The sequence below is a fragment of the Mesoplodon mirus genome (genome assembly GCF_964341445.2).
Source record: "Mesoplodon mirus genome assembly, chromosome: 10".
NCBI classification, from domain to species: Eukaryota; Metazoa; Chordata; class Mammalia; order Artiodactyla; family Ziphiidae; genus Mesoplodon; species Mesoplodon mirus.
In genome coordinates, this window is record NC_138986.1 from 92,003,669 (window position 1) to 92,025,953 (window position 22,285).

A 22,285-nucleotide genomic window follows, 5' to 3' on the forward strand; every position below is an offset into this window, starting at 1 on the left:
ACCCAGGGCCTAGAAGCCTGCCAGGTGCATAGACGGCGTTTCAATGTTTGTTGAATGAATACATGATGGGAGAAGCGTTCCCCATTTCTCCATACAACACAGGGCTGCCCCGGGCAGAGCAGTGCCTGGCCGTGGCATTGGCGCAGCAGCTGGACAAGAAGGAGAAAAGGGAAGAACACGGAAAATCATGTTCCTGGCCATATGTGATGTGCTGATGACTCACAGAAATGAACTAGGACACCTTGAAGGGTGGCAGAGCCCCCAGGTGGGCACATGGAGCTCAGAAACGGGGTTATCTGGACACGAGTGTACATGTGACCCCGACTGGCTCCCAAGCTGGTGTGACCTTCAGCGTAAGTAACACAGCATCACCCCTCCTGTCTGCGAGCAGCTCCTCTCTGATCTACCCTCCCCTTATTCTTACATTCAAGGGCCTTGGAGGGTGGGTCCCCTTCCTGAAGGAAAATGCTGCAACTGTTAAGTTATAACTTCCAGTCCTAGACCAGCTCCTCTGGCAACTTCTTTTTCCCCTCTGAGTACTGAAGGTGGAAAGCTAAGAATGATGTAGCTGACCCTCTTTACACATTTACCTGTACTTCTCTTAATTCTGCTCTCTTCAGGGCAGTTATTCTGCTTCTCACACAACACATAAGACATTAAGTTACCGTTAACATCTTTCCTGACACCTCCTGCCACCCTTACCTTCCTCTCACCCAAGGTGACGATTCACTTCCCTCAGTATTTTAAATCTTGCTTAGTCTATTATAATATCCTCCTCACTAGCCATTCTGTCTCCACACTGCTCCATCTTAAATGCCTGTTGCCTAAATCTTCTGAATTTCTCCAATCATACCTCCTCCTGCCCTCGGTAGAGCCCCATCAAAAAGTCAAGAAATGCTGCAATGGATCTTTGGATGCCAAAATATGACAAATTTCAGATCCCATACGTTTCAGAATTTCTCTTTCTCCTGCACTAAAATCTTGAGCAGAAGATTTATTCCGCATTTCTAGAATTAACTAGTTTTTCTCTTCTACCAAGATATTTTCCATCATTTGTTACTCTTGAAAAAAAGAACCATATCCTTAATATGTTTACCTCCTTGATTAAAGTGCATACCTGCACTTGATTGAACACATCAAGTGCATATAGTATTAAATCTACAATCCAATGTTTATCATGGGTTTAATCTGTGAGAAATTCTTCAGAGCATTAGCTCCTTAAATAGAAGAAGCCATTGGTTGGCAAGGAGTGGGCCCCAAAACAAAGGGGACCAATTTATGGTACCTTTCCATTGATGGATCCTGGGCCAGAGCCCTTGCTTGAAATTTATGAACAAAAGACCAGAAATAACCCTTATTTTCTTTCAGGTGTGTCCCCTCAAAATTCATATTTGAAGTCACCTCAAGGTGACTGTATTTGGAGATGGGGTCTTTATGGCAGTAATTAAGGTTAAATGAGATCATAAGAGTTGGGCTTTAATCCAATAAGATCGGTGCCACTTATAAGAAGAAGAGACACCAGAGCACTCTCTCTCCACACCACAGTGGAAGGACCATGTGAGGACGCAGTGAGGTGACCATCTGCAAGCCAGGAACAAAGCTCTCACAAGGAAGCAAAGAGGCCATCACCTTGGTCTTGGACTTCCCAGAAAGAAAGAAGTTGAAAATGGCTCAAAGAAATGGATTGTAATAATTAATATTGTTATAATGTCCATACTACCCAAAGCAATCTACAGATATAATGCAATCATTATCAAAATACCAATGGCATTATTCATAGAACCAGAACAAATAATTTTAAAATGTGTATAGAAATACATGAGACCCTGAATAGTCAAAATATTCTTGAGAAAAAAGAACAAAGCTGGAGATATCATGCTCCCTAATTTCAGACAGAATAGAGAGCCGAGAAATAAACCCATGCTTGTATGGTCAATTAATTTATGATAAAGGAGGCAAGAATATACAATGGGGAAAAGATAGTCTCTTCAATAAACAGTGCTGGGAAAACCAGACAACTACATGCAAAAGAATTAAACTGGACCACTTTCTTACACCATATACAAAAATAAATGCAACATTGATTAAAGACTTAAATGTAAGTTCTGCTAGTAGAAAACTCATAGAAGAAAACATTAACCGTACACTCTTTGACATCTGTCTCAGCAATATTTTTTTTGCATGTCTCCTCCTCAGGCAAGGGAATCAAAAGCAAAAATAAACAAAGGGGATCTAATCAAATTTAAAAGCTTTTGAACAGCAAAGGAAACCATGAACAAAATGAAAAGGCAACCTACTAAATGGGAGAAGATATTTGCAAACATGATGTCTGATAAGGGGTTAATATTCAAAATATATTTTTAAAAATTCATACAACTCAATATCAAAAAAAGCAATCCAATTAAAAAAAAATAAGCAGAGGACCTAAACAGGCATTTTTCCAAAGAAGACATACAGACAGCCAACAGGCACATGAAAAGATGCTCAACATCGCTAATCATCAGGGAAATGCAAATCAAAACTACAATATCACCCACACCTGTCAGAACGGCTAGCATCAAAAAGGCAAGAAATAGCAAGTGTTGGCGAGGTTGTGTCTGGAAATGTAAATTGGTACAGTCAGTATGGAAAACAAAAATTAAAAATAAAACTGTCATACAGTCTAGCAATTCCACTCCTGGGTATTTATCCAAAGAAAATGAAAACATTAATTGGAAAAGATACATGAACGTCTGTGTTCATAGCAATATTATTTACAATAGCCAAGATATGGAAAACAAGTAAGTGCCCACCAGTGGACGAATGGATAAAGATGTGCCATATATACACAGTGGAATATTCCTCAGCCATAAAAAATAATAAAATTTTGCCATAGCAACAATATGGGTGGATCTGGAGGGTATTATGCTTAGTGCAATAAATCAGACAGAGAAGGACAAATACTGTATGTTTTCACATACATGTGGAATCTAAAAAATAAAACAAACAAACATATAGAACAGAAACAGACTCAAAGATACAGAGAACAAAATAGTGTTTACCAGGGCAGAGTGGGGTTGGAGGAGGGGAAAAACAGGTGAAGGGGATTAAAAGGTACAAGCAACTAGGTATAAAATAAATAACTTATAAGGATATAATGTACAGCACATGGAATATAGTCAATGTTTTATCGTAACTTTGTATGAAGTGAAATCTAAAAATAGCAAATTACTATATTGTACACCTGAAACTAATACAATATTGTAAGTCAGCTATACTTCAATTAAAAATTAAAATAAATACACATAAATAAATTATCATTACAATGATCATTAGGATAGAATCAAGGTGGGAAATGACCGGACTAAAGGTGTATTTTTGTGACCAAAACAGTCACAATGATTCATCACATTCTGATTTCCCAAAGAAGATACAGTTTTAAGAAAAAGCACCATGGGAAAAGTATCCAATAGTAATGGCCATGAATAAAACATTTAGCACATTAATTGGGGTAAAATGGCCTGGAAAGAGATTAACAAGGCCAAACAAAGACATTCGCCTTTAATCGTCAGAATAACACCAGAGAATACTTTCACCAGCTCCCCAGAGGGAAGATGACAGCCTCCTACAAGAGGTCAATGAAGATCTGACCTAGTCTCAGAACTAAAGGAAACAGCCCATCTTTCATTATACTAATGGAACATTTATCATTGGAAACCAGTGATCACATAATTAGAAACCAAAAATGAAAGCCATACAAGTATATACATACACACACATTTATTATATTCTAGCACTAAGGCTGCAGAATCTAATACTGTGATCTCCTCTTCCTCTGGCAAACTTCATGTGTGGTTTGAAATACCCATTTCAGTAGACAGCTCTCTAGTTTCCAAGCAATTTAACTGTAAACGTTTAATCATGACCGCCCTCTGGTGTATTATACTAGGATAAACATTTAGAAAATGTCTTATGTTTTGATTGGTTTTCCTCACTAATGGGTTCTTCAAAATATCCCTGACTTGGAGTTGCTTTAAAATAAATAAATATATATATATATACTTATATAGAGACAATAGAGACAGGCAGTCAGAGTGGATACATGGTCAGCTTCGTGGGAATCACAGAGGAGAGAGAGAGAATAAAAAATTGCCAATCATTAAGATGCAGATTTGCCAGACATAACCAGTGAATCAGCAGTGTTCACACAGAATAAAGTCCATGAGGGAACCAACTAGTACAGTTGTCCTAAGTATTTTTTTCTTCTTTCCCCATCTAAGAAGTAACATGGTACATAGTGGATTTTAAAAATGGGATTCTCGGGGTTTCCCTGGTGGCGCAGTGGTTGGGAGTCCACCTGCCGACGCAGGGGACACGGGTTCGTGCCCCGGTCCGGGAGGATCCCACATGCCGCGGAGCGGCTGGGCCCGTGAGCCATGGCCGCTGGGCCTGCGCGTCCGGAGCCTGTGCTCCGCAACGGGAGAGGCCACAACAGTGAGAGGCCCGCAAAAAAAAAAAAAAAGGGATTCTGAATAAGATAGATTTTGATTGGGGATCAGGTCCAAACATAACTGCTGTGTGTTTGATCTCCCCTTAACTGTATTTCCTCCGCTTCTGGTTCTTGCTAATAACAGTAACAACTACTGTCTGGAACAGAATATTCACCTGCTAGTTTCTGTTTAGACTTTTGGATAAATCAATGCTATGGTTATCAGACCGTGTTGCGTAACATGAAACCAGTAAAAAAGCCATCTGGACCCTGAGTGTAGGAAGAGGGCCAGGTGTTGTGTTGGTCGCGGGGGAAGAGGTAGCCGCTGCTGCCGTCTTTCTCCAGCTCCCTGTGTTTCAACAACACTGGTCTTCCATCTGCAATTCAAAGACGCAAAGCAACTTCCCTTTCCCCTCAATGCTTTTCTCCTGACTTTTAGCACAGTAGACTCCTTCTTTTCTGGTCTCGTTTCAAATGTCACTTCCTCTGAGGCCTTTTCTAGCTTCCACTCTGGCACTTTTCCTGAGATCACACTGTTGATTCCCATTGTAGACCATTACTGTGCTTATGAATGTATTTACTGTCTAGTAAGTTCCATAGAAGAGCTTGCCGGCCTAGTTCACACTTGTCTTCTCAGAGCTGAGAACAGTACCTTACACAAAGTAAGCTTCCAATAAGTAATTGTTGGATGGATGGATGGATAGGTGGATGGGTGGATGGGTGGATGGATGGGTGGATGGATGGGTAGATGGGTGGATGGGTGGGTGGGTGGATGGGTGGGTGGAGAAGGGCAAGGTCTAAGTGGCTGATGAGTGAAACTCCTCCTCTGTTCATAATCCGACCACTATCTATTGCTTCCATCTCTCCTTCCCTGAATAGCTGCACGAAGCTTCCTGATGGGTCTGCCTGCTTCTACCCTGGGTCCCCTCTGGGCTATTTCAACATGACAGCCAAGCCAGTCCTCTTTAGAACATGTAAGTCTCTCTTCCGTGAGAAACTCTGCAGTGGCTCCCCATACCGCTCAGAGTAAAAGCCCAAGTCCTGACAGCAGCCTGCAAGGCCCTCCCTGGTGCGACCCCTTCTACCTCTCTGCCTTCTCCCCTCCCACGCAGTCAGCCATAACTGCTCCTGCCTTCCTGTCCTTGAACATGCTGGGCACAGTAGGGCACCCGCTCTAAGCTGCTCCCTCTTCCTTTAAGGCCCTTTCCCTATATATCTGCTTGACTAGCTCCCTCACCTCTACAGTTTTTATTTAAATCTAACCACCCCATTGAAACCCATCTTCATACCTCATTTACTAGGACACCCAATCAGCCCACCCCCATGCCAGCTGTCCCCTTTGGTCCTTTTTCCCCATAGAATTGATTACCTGCTAACATACTGTCCAATTTATTTCTGTTTTATTGTCTTCCCTGCTACCCCTCACTATAATGTAAACTCTATGAGGGTAGGAATGTGCATATTTTGCTCACCCATGATCCCCAGGCACCCACAACAGTGTCTGGCACCCAGTAGGTACTCAGTATCTGTGAACTTGAGTTATTGATCTTGAAGTATATGTAGAAGCAAAGTCCTGGGTGGTGGATCATGACATGTTGCTTACAGGACCCAGGCAGTGGGAGTCCCAAGCTGGAGGCCTGTGAAATTGGCAGCTTTGGGGAACTTGTGCATGACTATCTCAAAGGGCAGGAAGGGTTCTGCAAACCCTGAACCAAATTGGCTACAGCAGCACTGTAATACTTACTTTTTATCATTCTTGTATTCTCTGTATCTACTTGCATTTATGGTGCATTGAACCATTCCTGTCTGCCATGAGAAACCAGTAATGGCTGCCTGTATTAAGCACCTAACTATGGTTTAGAGTGAATGGTAGAAGTGTGCTCCTATTAGATGGTAAGATAGATGGTAAACTCAGGAAATACTGCTTTGGTTGGTTCCTGGTTGAGAAACCTACCTGAACTAACTTAAGCACAAAGAGAAAGTTATTGGACGATGAAATGCAGCCAAGCCTCCCAGCAGGCATGGCTGTGGGCATCAGAGACAACTAGAAGTAGGAACCAAAATGCTCCTAGGTCCTGTCCTGTCTCCTCCCGTGTGGACTTCATTCTTTTAAAAAACAAACTGGCAAAGAAAAAAACCTGGCCGGGGGAGAGACTATTAGTTGTCAACTCAATACCCAGTCTCCCCTTCTTATTACACAGAACTCCAATTTTGCATGGCAATATGCCCATTTGAGACATTTCTTGGCCTCCTTGAATGCAGGCATGATCATGTGGCAGAACATCTGGCTAAAGGGATATAAGTTTAAGTCTTTGTGTGGGGCTTCTGAGGCTCTTTAAAGAGAGCTCGCTTGTTTAGCATGTGCTCTTTTCACCAATCCTTCTTCCTGCAGGAAAACAAACACAATAGCAGGAGCTGCAGCAGCCATCTTACAAGGAGTATGAAAGCTACACACTAAGGATAGCAGAGCCAAAAGAAGGCACCCAGGACATGGATGCAAGCGTGAACCTCTCCTACCAGCCCTGACCAGCTCATGGTCCCTGCTCTATGCCAAGTTGACAGGGATATGAGTTGAAAAGGTAGAGTTCCTTCTCTGAGAGCTAACAATAGAAGTACCTAGCATTTACTGCACACTTGGTGTGTGTCGGAAACCATTTTTCGTGCTTTACTTGCATTAGAATAACCTTGTGCACTAGGCATTATCCCATTTATGCAGATGAGGATACAGGTTTAGCAAGGTTGGCTACCCATGGTCATCTAATCCAAGGGTTGAAGCTGGGTCTTCTGACTCCATGATCTTTAATTAACTACAATGCTACACTGGTTCCCAGACTTATCAACAATTATAACTCAAATTTGAATTCAGATTCAGAGGCATTAAACTCCTGATAAAGATGAGTACAGGGAACGTTGGGAACAAAGGGAAGAATGTCAACGCTTCCAGCAGCAGCTGGGGGGCTTTCCCGGATTCTCCGTCAAGAATGAGCATGCAGGGCCTCCCTGGTGGCGCAGTGGTTGGGAGTCCGCCTGCCGATGCAGGGGATACGGGTTCGTGCCCCGGTCTGGGAGGATCCCATATGCCGCGGAGCGGCTGGGCCCGTGAGCCATGGCCGCTGGGCCTGCGCGTCCGGAGCCTGTGCTCCGCAACGGGGGAGGCCGCGGCAGTGAGAGGCCCGCATACCGCAAAAAAAAAAAAAAAAAAAAAGAATGAGCATGCACGCACCAAGCAGCAGAAGAGCGCTGTGGCTGGTGATGCGTGCCGACTTCAGATCTCATTTATACAACGGAAGAGACAGACGTTATATACGTAGGTATGTTGCAAGTGATACAGAGGGGTCAATGTGAAACTGAATAAAGGAACTGGAGACGGTACCGATCGCTCTTCCCACAAGCCTGACGGGGCAGGGGATGGGAGTCTGGAGGGCATTCGTATTTGCATACGACAGCAGTGCACTGAAGCTATCCCAGCCAATGTAACTAAACACCTGGTAAGATGAAGTATACTACAAAGACCATGGACTTTAAGAATCAGATAAAAATGGACTTGGAGATTGCGCTGCCATTTATTTGTAGCTCTGGATAAACTGCATGCCCCGAGTTTTAGTTTTTTTGACGGAACTTCATCTAGAGCAGCTGGACTACAAATTCAGTTCTGAGCACAGTACTAACTGTAACAAAGTTTCACTTAAATCTCTCTCCCATGGCGCTTATATTAGTGGGATAATATCAGAGAATTTCTTCTACTTAGTAGCAGATACTATCCTCAAAAGGATAATACGTGGTAAAGATACAAAGGAGATTGGAATGATAGTTGTTCGTTTCCTGGAGGCCACATTTGCAATACTTCTTATGGACTCTGTTCTATGGACATCTGGTTAGTCTTTGAATCAATAATAGTAATCTCTCTCTTACTAAACGCTAAGAGTAGCAGATAATTTCATGGGCCCCTATCCAGCAACCCCTCTTCTGAGACCTCACCCCTTGTCCCCTCCCCATCTCCACCCCTGCTGACAATGCAGAATTTTAGGATGAAGGGCAAAAACTTAATCGTAGCATTTAAAACTATTTTAAAGTCTCTTGAGCATTTAACCTTCTCCTACTTTATCCAATCTTGTCACGTTAATTGAACGTTTTGGCATTAAAAAAGTTTTAATCGTCTGACTAGGTCACACCAGAAATAGAAAAGCACCTCTCACAGAATCAAGAGCTGAAGGTTGTAGAAGATATCAAGATATTCTTCCTTTTTACTGCACAAAAGTATCTTTCACATCATGTTATAAAAGCATTTCGAATCATACTGACGAAATTCTCCTTTGTACAATGCTGATAAATATAGCTTGTTTCAAAATATTATCACTGGTTGCTTTTTCGCTCTGCATCAGAATTGGACCAGATTCCAGGCCTACTTATTTCTAAGCATTCAGAAATGTCTAACAATATTCATTCCACTCCCTTCAAAAGCAGTGTTCTCTGCTGATGTTAGTAACAAGATTCTGTAAGAGGCTGGGCGGATTCCTGCATTCGGTGGCAGGTCAGATATATGGCTACCCAAGATCTTTCAAGACTCAAGGCTGAAGCACCTTTCATTAGGTACCTCTTGAGATGGATTTGTACCATAAGCCTCAATGTTTTAAAAGGAAAAGACTTAGTTTGGTATTTCAGACTTGACTCCATTTTTCTAACTATATTAGTTTTCTCAATTTTATCCAGAAATTGAAGCTTTTATAAAACCCTTACTCATAGATTTCCCCTAGATCTGACACATCTAGACTCTTAATCTTCATAGAGTGTTACAAATGCACACCTTGCAGAGGAGATGACAAAGTCTGACTCCTTCTGTTCCCCCAGAAGATAACTTTTACAAATGAACTAAGTATTTTAAGGAAAGGTACACTGTAGGTTATGGATTAAACGAACATAACAGAAGCCCATTCTGAGTGTGAAAAGAACAAATACTGGATTATTTTACAGCAATTCTACTAAAGCCTAAACTGTGGAATACATCCAACATTCTTAAACATAAACACACACAGCCAAGAGAGAAAAAAAGAAACTTGAACCCCATGAGCCAAAAATAACCTGCTTCCACTAACCCTAGGTGCTAGCATATCCCAGGATACAGCACAGCAGCGAAGAGGGGGGAGGGGAAGACTCAAAGAAATATGCACGCCGAGTGTCAAGCTCAATGAAAGCTGAAGACCATCCCCTGTTGTAATTCTAAGCTGCTAAAAATACAATTTCACTCAAATAATACCACAGTGGTACTATATGTACCTAATGACCAAAGAATCACTTTTTCCTCCTTACCTAAGGTTTATAAGGCTGCTATTACTGGTATAATGTATCCTAAAGTGATAAAATAAAACCATGGATGGTAAAGACTGCTTTATTGGTGGCAGTTAGTACAAGTCAATAAATATTGATCCCCAAAGAAGAACTCAAATTAGTTATCAGACTACTGGTCCACAGAGAGCTGAATGGAGTTGAGCCAACTGATTGCTGGGAGGATAAAGTGAAGTCAACCCTGCTTCTTGGGGAATGAAGCCACAGCCAGCTGATATATGGCATATGCTGTTCCTGAAAAATAAAGGAAATAAGAACTTAACAGGAAATTCTCAGGTTTAAATGCTTTAAATTGGGTATAAACCCAATATTCCAGCTAAAAAGTTGTAAGATAAAGAGACAAGGCTGGTATTAAGACTATTTTTACGGGAACATACAGAAGTATTTTGATAGGTGCTGGCAAAATTTAAAATAAATACATACAAAACACGTTTAATCTAGTTTTAGTATTACTTAACTTGTATAGAAAGTGTTAGATGCAGCACAGTAATGTATTTGTTAACGTAATGACATGTAAAAAATTTAAAGTAAGATTAAGAACATACAACCTAAGATTGCCTGAGAAATGCTAAGAATGATTCAAAAGCCAAAAAGTCAAATAGGCAAAGCCTTCCCTGAAGTGTATTATCAATATAAAACCAAGGAAGAGTGACATCTAATTTTTAAATAATCAAATTTGAAGTAAGAATTTCTAATAACTGGAAATGTATTTTTAAAACTAATTACCAAAACGTCTACGAAACAGTCACACTGGCCAAAAAGAATTTAGGACTTTACCTTAAGAAAGCCCAAATGTCACTATCTGCTTGTTGTCCATAAAATGTCCCTTCACTGCGTTCAATTCAAGCCAAAAAAGGCACCTTGGCATAAGCATAAGGGGACTTTATGATTAGGGTTCAAATACCAGCTCTTCCAAAGAAGCAATATTATCTGGGTAGGGCTTCCCTGGTGGCGCAGTTGTTGAGAGTCCGCCTGCCGATGCAGGGGACACGGGTTCGTGCCCCGGTCCGGGAGGATCCCACATGCCGCAGAGCGGCTGGGCCCGTGAGCCATGGCCGCGGGGCCTGCGCGTCCGGAGCCTGTGCTCCGCAACGGGAGAGGCCACAACAGTGAGAGGCCCGCGTATCACCAAAAAAAAAAAAAAAAAAAAATTATCTGGGTAATTAACATAATTTCTCCATCTTTAAAACGAGGATACATTACAGACTTAATACAAGGGTTACAGAAATCCACCTATGTGGCACTCCTATCAACAGAATGAGCACACAGTAATCACTCTAATGCTGTTTCCCTTTCTCCCCCCAGGGAGCAATCATTCAGACTCCTAACTCTGCTCCCAGCATGCTCATTTGTGGTATTCCACTGCTAATATTGAATAATGGACCTGCCCAATCCACAGAAAAAATATCAAAGCACTTTACATGCAGTAAAAGTATTGCGCTGTGTAAGGTTTTATCTCTGTCATAAATACGTATGTACAGGGATTAGATATAAAGTGTATTATTATTATTATACATCACAGTCAAAATATTTAAGAACCCCTGTTGTAGGAGATGGGATAGAGCAGCTATCTTTGCCTCTTCCAAAGGCCTGCCGGGCCACCAGTGGCACATTCCAAAAGCCACCTCTATCACAAGATAATTATCAAACTTTATTGGTTTTTTTTTAAAAAAGACATTAAAATGTTCTTATACAATATGTATCAATCACATTTGTGAGTCATTATACGTAAAGCAGTAAGACCTCAGATTCTGGTGACAGACTGCCTGTGTTAAAATACTGGCACAGCGAGAGCAATGGTGTTGTCAGTTATCGCTACTATGATTTTGCTATAGAGCAAGCATTCCCAATGTCTTACCACCGACTGTAAGAATCATGGTGGCTCTGTACAGGAGGGCATCAGCTATCCCACCCTTTAGATGCACTGGAATTCCATTATCCTCCTAGGTCAAAAAAATAATAATTAATGTATATCATTTGTTCCCAACTAAATGAAAAAGACAAATCAATTCATATAAAATTAAGTGGCTTCTTAAAACCCTGAAATTGAAATATTTTAAATATCAAAATTAAAAAGGACTACCCTTTTCCTGAATCTTTCTCTACTACAACTACTTTTAAAATAAAAAATCCTAAAAATCAACATTCTTTCTTTTAAAGTTAATTTGAGATCTAATAAGATGTTCTTTCCAAAGAACATATAAACAGTAAAGCTGTGAAAATATATACATTGAGTTCATCAATTTAATTATTAAAAAAGCAATAATCATCACACGTGGGTCATAGGTAAGATCTTTTTTTCCCTTAAAAAAAAAAGGAGAGAGTTTTGGTTTATAACCCTAAATTATACCCTTAGTCTCCCCCAGTCCAGCACCTGGCATAGAGCAGGATACTTAACACATCTGTTAAATATAAGTATTTTATTTTTATGCAGCATACATAATACTTTTTTTTTAACCACTTAAAATTTTCTTTATGAAAAATCAGAGATCACAATTAAACAAAACAATCACTGATAACCTAACTACTTATGAAGGTAAGTGCTCCATCCCATTAAGTCTTTCCTCATGAGAAAAACACTATTAACACATATTAATACATATCCTTTATTTTTTAAAGCTTGTATTGCCATAGCTTCTAATTTATGCACATACTTGTTTAATACACAAAATGAGATTATGCTATACAATGGCCTATCACAGATTTTTCCCTCAGCATTATCTTAAAAACCATCTAGCCCATTTAAACCTACTTTGTTCCTTTTAATGGCTACACAGCATTCCACTGTGCAAAAACTAAAATTACATTAGCCAATCCTTTATTAATGGGTATTTAGGTTGTTGGGTTTTTTTGATATTAAACTCCCATGATGAGTAATAGCCTATTTCCTATCTTTATATATTTATGCTACTATTCTGTAGGAAAGATTCTTAAAATGGGAGTCCTGGATAGGATATGCACAATAATTTGCTTCTAATACTTTCAAATACTCTAAAATTTCTGTACCAATACTACTTCCTAGCATGTATCAACGTACTGTATAGGAACGCACTTATCTCCCACACCTGGCTAACATAACCTATTTTAAATCTTCTAAAATTTTGACAATCAAACAGGGGAAAAAAGTAGCAACTTGTCATTTTAATTTGCATTTCTTACTGATCTGTAGGATCTCTCTGTATGCTAAGGATATTAGCTTTTTGTTAATATTAAAAATTTTGTTAATCTAAAATTTTTTCCCTCAATTTGTCACTTACCTCAATTTGTACCATAAGTACACTTAAAATTTTCATGTCACCAAACCTTGCAATTTTTCTCCTTTACAGCTTCTAGGCTTTGTAAAGACTTTCTTAGGATGACCCCAGATTAAACCTGATTGTGGTAATCATTCATAGATACATTAAATATCACATTGTTTGTACACCTTAAAATAAAAAATCAGGTACAACCTAAATACAAACTATTTATTTTTATTCTTTCTTTCTTTCTTTCTTTGCATCAGGTCTTAGTTGCAGCACGCAGGATCTTCGTTGTGGCATGCAGGATCTTCGTTGTGGTGCGTGGGCCTCTCTCTAGTTGTGCATGGGCTCAGTAGTTGCGGTGTGTGGTCTTAGTTCCCCCGGGGCAGGAAGGACCTTAGTTCCCCCATCCCCAGGGATCGAACCCGCATCCCTTGCATAGGAAGGCGGATTCTCAACCACTGGACCACCAGAGAATTTCCAATGCTTACGATTATTACTTGTCAATCATACCTCAATAAGCTGGAAAAAAATTATCCTATATTTTCTTTTAATATTTTTTGAGGGAGAAGTATTTATATCTGCAATTAATCTTTTAACACACAATACAGAACGGATATAACTTTACTTTCTTCAAAACAGCCACCCAATTTTTCCATTCCCCACTAATATGAAATAGCACCTTTAACATATATCAAGTTTCTACATATATTAATGTATTTGTTCTGTTTCTGGGCTATTTCTATGGTCTATTTGTCTATTACTGTGCAGCTACCCCAAAGAGTGCCAACGCAATGTGACTCCTCCAAAAGAAAGTGTCTTTGATCTTTACCCCCTCATTTCTTCTGCTTTCCCAAGGGCCTCTTGGTTATAGCAAATGCCCAGTTAGCTATCGACAGACAGTTTCTTATTACTCTTCTGCTAATACAACAGGATTGTTAACAATCAGACGTCTCCAGATTTACCTCCTATCACCAACTTTTGGTAATCTAATCATAACAAGTACCAATCTCCTATAAAATACTTCAGTACCTGAAACAGCTTTTGTTTCTCTGGAACTTTATTTTCAAACTGCCTGCGTGAAGCAGTACTTATGGTCCTCTGGGCAATCTGACGAAGAGCCTGAAATTTAAAAAAATCCATATATACTAAACAGACTTAGAGCTTAAAGAAACCTTCAAAACCAACCATTTCCAATCTTCAGTATTACAGAAAAGTGAAACTGAGAGTTAAAACATATCCGATTTGTCAATAACAAAGTCACAGACAAGCACTGAGGTTTTCCTATTTGTTGCCCGGCCACTGCTCTTTATATTACATTCTGAAGTCTCCAAACGCCACATTTAAGAAGCAACTCATGTACATTTTGAGGGGAAAAAAATCATGATCTTTACCTGAATTGAACCAGTAGCATTATATGAGGAAAACATACTGATATATAGATATTACAAAAATAAAGAATGGTTACAAAATACACGAGGTTCGAAGTTTTTTTATTTAAATACTCTACCATATTATTAAAAATCTATTACTTGATATCAAAATAAACTGGCATGATTCCTACTTAATTAAAATGCTTCCCTCATTACATTTTTCCCAAAGGATTAACAGGGCATAAATCTTTTACAAGAGACTTGCATTACATATCCAGTTGAAATAAATTACAAATATGCTCTCCACTTTCTAAAATAAATACTATATTGAGAAGATAAGTAAAGCTTTATTGGATAATTACCGAAGAAAACGATCACTGTTACATTTTCCTTCTCTTTCTCAAAATTTAGGGGAAATATTTCGCATGCTCAAAGTCGGTGGAGGGGTGAAGGACACTGCAGAACCGCCTGATGGAAGCAACACGACCCTTCGGCCATGAATGCTCCTAAAGTGCCAGCCAAAACTGAATGGCTTGCTTTTTAAACTGCCTTCTGGTGCTCACAAAGCTCAGAGTCACTGAAACTCAAACCCCTCGGTATCCGAGGAACATCCTTCTGCTAACGCTTCCGGGTATCAGAAACTTCCCACCTGCACCCACAAGGTTAGGGGTGGCGACTAAGAACCCAAGGCTTGTCTAATGCACAATCCTCTGGTCACCTCCCCAGCTTCTCCACTCCTTACAACTACCCAGCACAGCTTGGGGCAAGAGGGATCCATGGAAGGGAAGGAAGGTCAAGCGAAAAGGACACGGACCAAGGAAGGTGACCTCCGAAGCCGCCCTCTCCCTCTCTCCTTCCCTCCCAGGAGAAGCTTTCCTGTCGCGACCCTCTAGCCTCCGCTCCCAACCTTCCCGCCCCACGTCCCAAATGCCAGCCGAGAAGCTACTCACCAGCAGACTCCGCAGCATCTTGGCTCCGTTAGTGCCCACCAACCGCGACAGCTGAACACCAGGAACGAAGATCCACACGCCGGAACCGGAACTACCTTCTGGCGTTGCGCAAGCGCCTGGAGCCTAAATACTTCCGGGTGGAGGCGGGACTTCTCCTAACCATGGAGAGCGGAAGAAAAGAGAGAGCGGCCGGACGGCTGTAGCCGCTCTAGCCGGCGGGCCGTCTCTGTGCCTCGACTTCGCTTCTGAGCCGCCGGTTACCCCGGGAGCGGAGGCTGGGGAGAAACGAACGACTTTTGAGACCTGAGAGGCAGGGAGCGAGGCATTACGTACTCGTTCAACTAGCTCAGATAAAATTAATGTGAGACCAGGCTATCGAAGAAAATTAGTGTGTGTATTTTGAACGAGAAGACGTAAAACTCTGAGCAACCTTTGAGCCACTGTTTAGAACGCTGGTTTGGCCGAACTCTAAACTGTGAAGCGGGATAAAATACAAAACAAAAAGTATAACTTCTCTTACACGGATACAATCAGTTTTTTCCACTGTTGTGAGGACGTTACTGTTCCGTGTGCTGAGAGTGTGCTGTGTAGAGCTGCGTCGGGATACTAGTTTTTATCTTGCTGCACCTTTGGGTGCTGCAGAGCTCCCCATGCAAGAAGCTCTCCCACAGTGTCGCGAAAGTGTGGAAGCTGTTCACTCGTTTCTCTGAGTCTGGGAAAACGCTGAAAAGAGGGGGAAATTTTAATTGGGGGACCAGAAATGGGAGGGCAAATCTGGGCTCCTGAGTCTTGCTGTCTCAGGCTAGCAGGGCACTTTCCATGGTTGGAGTTGCCAGGCACAGCAATTATTGTACAGATACCAATTGTGCTTAAATAATGCCACATTACAAGTGTCTGTTACAAGTGCCCACCCTCAAGAGGGTATAAATACAAAAGTATCCACCCTATACTACAGTAAATATCTGTCCACCTTTTTACAAACTCATAATTATTCCATTGTCATTTCAAATAGAAAGCTGATGATGTATGGGTTCAGCATAGGTGAAATGTGTAGATAAAATTAGTAATATTGAAATTATTATTCCTTCTAATCTTTAGGCTTAGACCCACCAAGTTACTTGTTCCCAGTTCAAGTTATTTTCCTCACCGATTTTAATACCCAATTATTTATAAATTTATATATTTACAAATTATAAATACCCAATTCACCTCTTCCCTAGATTAGAACTGAAAGGACCCGGTTTATTCTCCACTCTGTATTATACACTATAATCAAATGCTTGAGGATAATTACCAGGTGCCAACAGCTGGAGCATAGCGATTTTTTAATAGTGAATTGTCTATAATTTGAAATTGTATGGTTCAGATTATATGGTTGTATATGCTCTTATCTTTTCTCCATTTAGCCAACTGGACTGTAAACTTCTCAAGAACAAAGATTATGTGAATTTATTACCATTCCCCTAGGACTGCTTAAAGGGCGTAATCTGCTAACCATCAGATGAATTAATGATATATAGTGGGTGATAGCTCTAGGACACTTATGGCTCTGTCCAAAAAGAACCAAAGAGGCACATAAAATAGATCCTAAAGTAGATGCAGATCCTTATATTCATGTCATTACAATTATCCCCTCTTTACTGGATCATTCCATGAGCATATAAACACATTCCCAAATTAAACAAACCTCTTTTGAGTTCAGTTACCATACCGTTTCTCTTCTCCAACATAAAACACAGATTTCTTTATACTTGTCTTCCCTTCCACTCCTTTATACTGTCAGTATCAATTCTCTTTTCCATCTATCAGCAACATTTAACACAGTTGATCATTCCCTCATAATATCTTTTCAATTTTTAATTTGGAAATAAACCACATATGCAATACAGTATAACATGTGTATAGTTTGAAACGTGGTCTTAATGAGGGTTCCACACACTACTCTTTCCGTGGTTCTATTTCAGAAGCTGCTACTATTAGTTTCCTTCCTTGGATCCTCATCCTCTCAGTTTCTAAATTTCAGAGTACCACTTGTTTTCTACATTCATCCCTTTTGTGATTTCATCCAATGCCATGAAACACCATTTGTGTGCGAACAACTCTCCAGTCCGACTTTGCCCTTTCACTCCAAACATCCCCACTTAGTTGTCTAACGCGCATCTCAAACTTCACGACCAAAACTGAATTCTACTTTCCACCCCTTGTTTCCAAGCTTTCTCTGTGACTTTCTTTATTTCAAGCCCCAAACTTTGGCTGTTTTCTATCATACCCTGTAACTAATCCATAAGAAAATCCTGTTGGCTGCACCTTCAAAATATAATCTGAAACTTCTGACCACTTCTCATGTCTCCACGGCTACTACCAATCCAGGCCAAGCTATCATCTCTTGCTTGCATTACTGCAAAAGCCTTTTAAACTGGTTTCCAGGCTTCTACTCTTCCATTCAGTCTATCTTCAATGATAGATCATCACAGCAATGATCCTTTTAAGGACTTAAGTTAGATATTGACTGCTTAAAACTTTTTGTTCAATGCTGTATCCGCAGAGCCTTTTGTGCAGTAACTGGCACAAAGAAAATGCTCAGTAAATATTGGTTAAGTGAATAGTATGCTGCACAAAAGAGTGAACTCATTTTACTGAGTCTAAAAATTCACAAAATCTTTCTTAATACTTGTACTCTTTTCAAACATTTTTCAGTCCCAGGGTTCCTCACTTATCATGCCCTTGCTCTGTAAATTGTGACTTTCGTGACAGAAAAATATGGCTGAAATTTGCTTGGTGCCTATCAAGCTTTATTTAATCTTCCCAGGCACACTTTAAATTTGTTACCTGATTTGTAAGTTCATCCTCTGAAGCAGAATATTTATTTTCAAAACAGGTTCCTTTCCAAAACATCAGTTTGAGTTTCTTTTGTAATATTAGAAAATTCTTAGAAATGACTCTTTCATTGAAACATATTTCCTTCAGAGGCTTCTGGAACATCATAAGAGAACTGGCAGTATGCTATTTAGATATATGGAAATTCTGAGGTAGGTAAGGGTTTATTTGACTCTTGCTGTAAGATAGCTTTATGGACATCAGACGTGAAACTACTAAGGGAAAAATTTCACAATTAATGATGCAAAGTTACCAAGTCACACAGTTAACTCAATCTTTTTTTCCTTTAAACAACAGGATGACAACCCTTACTTTGATCCTGCCTATAGCATCTCTAACTAAAAAGCAGAGGAAAGCCAGAATAGAGTTTTGTGTGATTGAGATGTGTATATTTTAATTCTGGAAGCATCCTTAATCCACTTACAGTTTTAACAAAAATAATGTAGTAGAACAGCTTCATGTGAAATGTAATGTATAAAAACTACTAGTTAGGGCCTCCCTGGTGGCGCAGTGGTTGAGAGTCCGCCTGCCGATGCAGGGGATGCGGGTTCGTGCCCCGGTCTGGGAGGATCCCATATGCCGCGGAGCGGCTGGGCCCGTGAGCCATGGCCGCTGGGCTTGCGCATCCGGAGCCTGTGCTCCGCAACGGGAGAGGCCACAACAGTGAGAGGCCCGCATACCGCAAAAAGAAAAAAAAAAAAAAAAAAAAAAAAAACTACTAGTTAGACAAAAGATAGCATTTCAATATAATTCATATTTTCTTTGATTATTACATAGTTAGGAATCAGGAGAACTTTGGTTGTCTCAACTGCTGTATTATTTTATTGTTAAATGATTTATCTAATTGCAAGCCTCAGTCTTTTCGTTATTAAAGTTAGGGACTGGGCTAATGATCTTTTTCCCTGGATCTAAAATCCTTATGTATGAAAAATACTTTCATAAAACAGCAATATGAGTTCGCTATTCGTTGAGCAATAATTTATTGGCTACCCTGCTCTGACGGTAACACGTTGTGATATGCTCAGAGGATAACTTTAAATCCCTGACCTTTAATTTAGTAATTTAATTACAATGATAATACACACATAAAAGTAGATTATGATGCAGACAAAAATGACTCTGGTAACTGGTATAGCAAAGGCTGCTATGAGAAACTCAAGGAAAGTTGTGGTCATTAGGAAGGTTTTGAAAAGACTGGATGTTAGCAAGATCCAGTAGAATTAAAATAAATGGGGTAAAGATTAGAAGGCATTCCAGACTTAGGGCAAGAACAAGATTAATAACTGAGGTTTGGAATCAAGCATAATCTACTGCAGGAACTGTAAAACAGAGGCCTAGATGGGAGTGAGAAGGGGAAAAATATTATTATAGGTAAGAACCTGGAAGTCAGACAGATCCTGGATCTGTCATTTAATAGTAATATGAATGAAGGCAAATTTCATTATTTACACCTATTTACCTGTAAAATGGAGATACCAGTATCCATCATCAAGTGGCTGTGAAGATTAAATGATACAATTCAGTAAATGTTAGCTATTATCATGGGAGGAAATGTTGGAAAGGAGAAATGGGTCAACAGAGGAAGTATCCAGGCAGAAGGTACAGCATATGCAGAGGCAAAGAAGAGATGGTAAACACATCTCTTGGGGAAGTGCACGCAGATAGTTTGGTTTGGCAGCAGGACAAATGGAGATGTGGAGCAACAGGGGAAGACAGATTTTTTTTTTTTTTTTTTTTTTCGGTACACGGGCCTCTCACTGTTGTGGCCTCTCCCATTGCGGAGCACAGGCTCCGGACGCGCAGGCTCAGCGGCCATGGCTCACGGGCCCAGCCGCTCAGCGGCATGTGGGATCTTCCCGGACCCGGGCATGAACCCGTGTCCCCTGCATCGGCAGGCGGACTCTCAACCACTGCGCCACCAGGGAAGCCCAAGACAGATTTTTAACGATGAATTTAAATTTTATCCTGAAGGTGTTTTATGGCCATTTAAAGGTTTAAATGGCAAATGGTCAAGAATCAGAACTCTATTTCAGTATCATTCTGGTAGTAGTGAAACGCTGGATTGGATATGAGTTACCAGGACAGAGAGTCCATTAGAAGGTACTTATAGTAATCCAAGGAAAAAAGAAAACCTGAAGTAAGTCAACAGCAAAAGAGATGTAGCTAAAGGGATGTAGATAAGGGTTAGAGAGCCAACAATGAGGAAGAACCTTCAAAAATCAACACAAGGTAGTGATTTATTGGATTGGGAAGTTGGGGAGGAGAGCAGATTTCTGGCTTAATTCGTAAGATGGTTGGTCATACCTACCATTCACTCCATCGAGGAATATAAGAGAAACACCAGGCTAGGATGGGATGAGTTCAGTGGATTTGACAGAAGGGAGTAGTAGTTGTTCACTGAGTGCCATTTTTCTATACTTTGTACTAAATGCGTTTCATCTATCACTTCCCTTATTCCTCAAATCAAAATCTGTCAAGTGGGTATTAAAATCCCCATTTTAGGGCTTCCCTGGTGGCGCAGTGGTTGAGAGTCCGCCTGCCGATGCAGGGGACACGGGTTCATGCCCGGGTCCGGGAAGATCCCACATGCCGCGGAGCGGCTAGGCCCGTGAGCCATGGCCGCTGAGCCTGCGCGTCCAGAGCCTGAGCTCCGCAACGGGAGAGGCCACAACAGTGAGAGGCCCGCGTACCGCAAAAAAAAATAAAAATAAAATAAAATCCTCATTTTACAGACAAGGAAATGGTAAAGTGAATGATTTAGGAGATTAAATAATCTGAAGATACAGTTTATGTATTTAAGAGCCAGGTCAGCCTCATTCTAAAAACCGTATTCTGAATCTTTCAGACACGGATTGATAGTGAAGAGACTACAGTGCAATAGTGGGATGAAAGCCTGGCTGAAGCTGAAGACAGTAATAAAATATAAACTGCTCTTTTACAAGCTTTGTCGTGAAAAAAGGAACGACAACATAGCCCAGGGATTATTTTAGACCACTGATTCAATTACAATTTGACATATAATTGTAAATCTATTTCTTTCTGCATTTCTTGTCCTTGAAATAAAGGGGCATATAAGTCTTGACAGTGAAAGTGATGTATGGTGAGTTCAATCTTCTTCCACAACACCCTGCATAGAAAAGCTTGTGACATACAGACAAGCTCCCATTAATGTCACTTAAAGTACATAGTTTTTTAAAATGTACTAAGATCACCAAAAGGTACTTCAAGGTGGCTCCGGTTTAAGAGCAGATTGGCCCCAAGAGTTTGTCTGTCCTCCCCGTCACTCCGGTAAAATGAAAGAAAAGGAACTGAAAGGGTATGAGGTTTTCTTCATTTTATTTTATTTTTTTTATACAGTAGTTTCTTATCAGTTATCTATTTTATACATATTAGTGTATACATGTCAATCCCAATCTCCCAATTCATCCCACCACCACCACCCCGCCACTTTCCCCCCTTGGTGTCCATATGTTTGTTCGTAGGAGGTGTTTTTAGATACATCACCTTAAATGAATCTCAAAGGCATTATGCTGAGTAAAAGAAGCCAGTTTCAAAAGGTCACATGTGACATGATTCCATTTATGACATTCCAGAAGACAAAACTATGGGGACGGAAGAGAGATCAGTGGTTGCCTGGGCTTATGGGTGGAGGGAAGGGTGACTATAAAGGTGTATAGTAAAAGGGAGGTTGGGAGGTTTGGGTACTGCTCTGTATTCTAAAATGGTTACAAAAACCTACGCGTGTGTTAAAATTCGCAGAACTGTACACTACAAGTACAGAAAGTAAAGTTTACTGTATGACAGTCTAAAAAACATGTTTTACAAGACAGCCCAAAAGGATGGCGACCAAAGAGGAGACAGAAACAGAAAATCAATGTCAACAGATTTCTGGAAAACAGAAAGCAGATGGCATATCACTGAGCAGGACCAAGGAAGCCACAATCTAAAGGGACTGCAAGGGGGATGGATACCGGTGAGAAGCATGTTGATTGGTTCTAAAACCCCTGAGAAGCTCAGACTTGAAAGTAGAATTTA

General features: G+C 40.5%; 1 protein-coding gene across 1 annotated transcript; it reads right to left on the reverse strand.

Moving 5' to 3' along the window:
- Positions 1–9,838: 9,838 nt before the first annotated feature.
- Positions 9,839–15,470, reverse strand: COX7A2 (cytochrome c oxidase subunit 7A2). Its single transcript, XM_082633764.1, has 4 exons — positions 15,374–15,470; positions 14,083–14,172; positions 11,670–11,754; positions 9,839–10,045 (listed from the first exon to the last, which is right to left on the reverse strand). Exons 1-4 carry the CDS (start codon positions 15,389–15,391, stop codon positions 9,987–9,989), a joined length of 252 nt encoding a protein of 83 aa, XP_082489890.1. The 5' UTR covers positions 15,392–15,470; the 3' UTR covers positions 9,839–9,986.
- Positions 15,471–22,285: the final 6,815 nt, after the last annotated feature.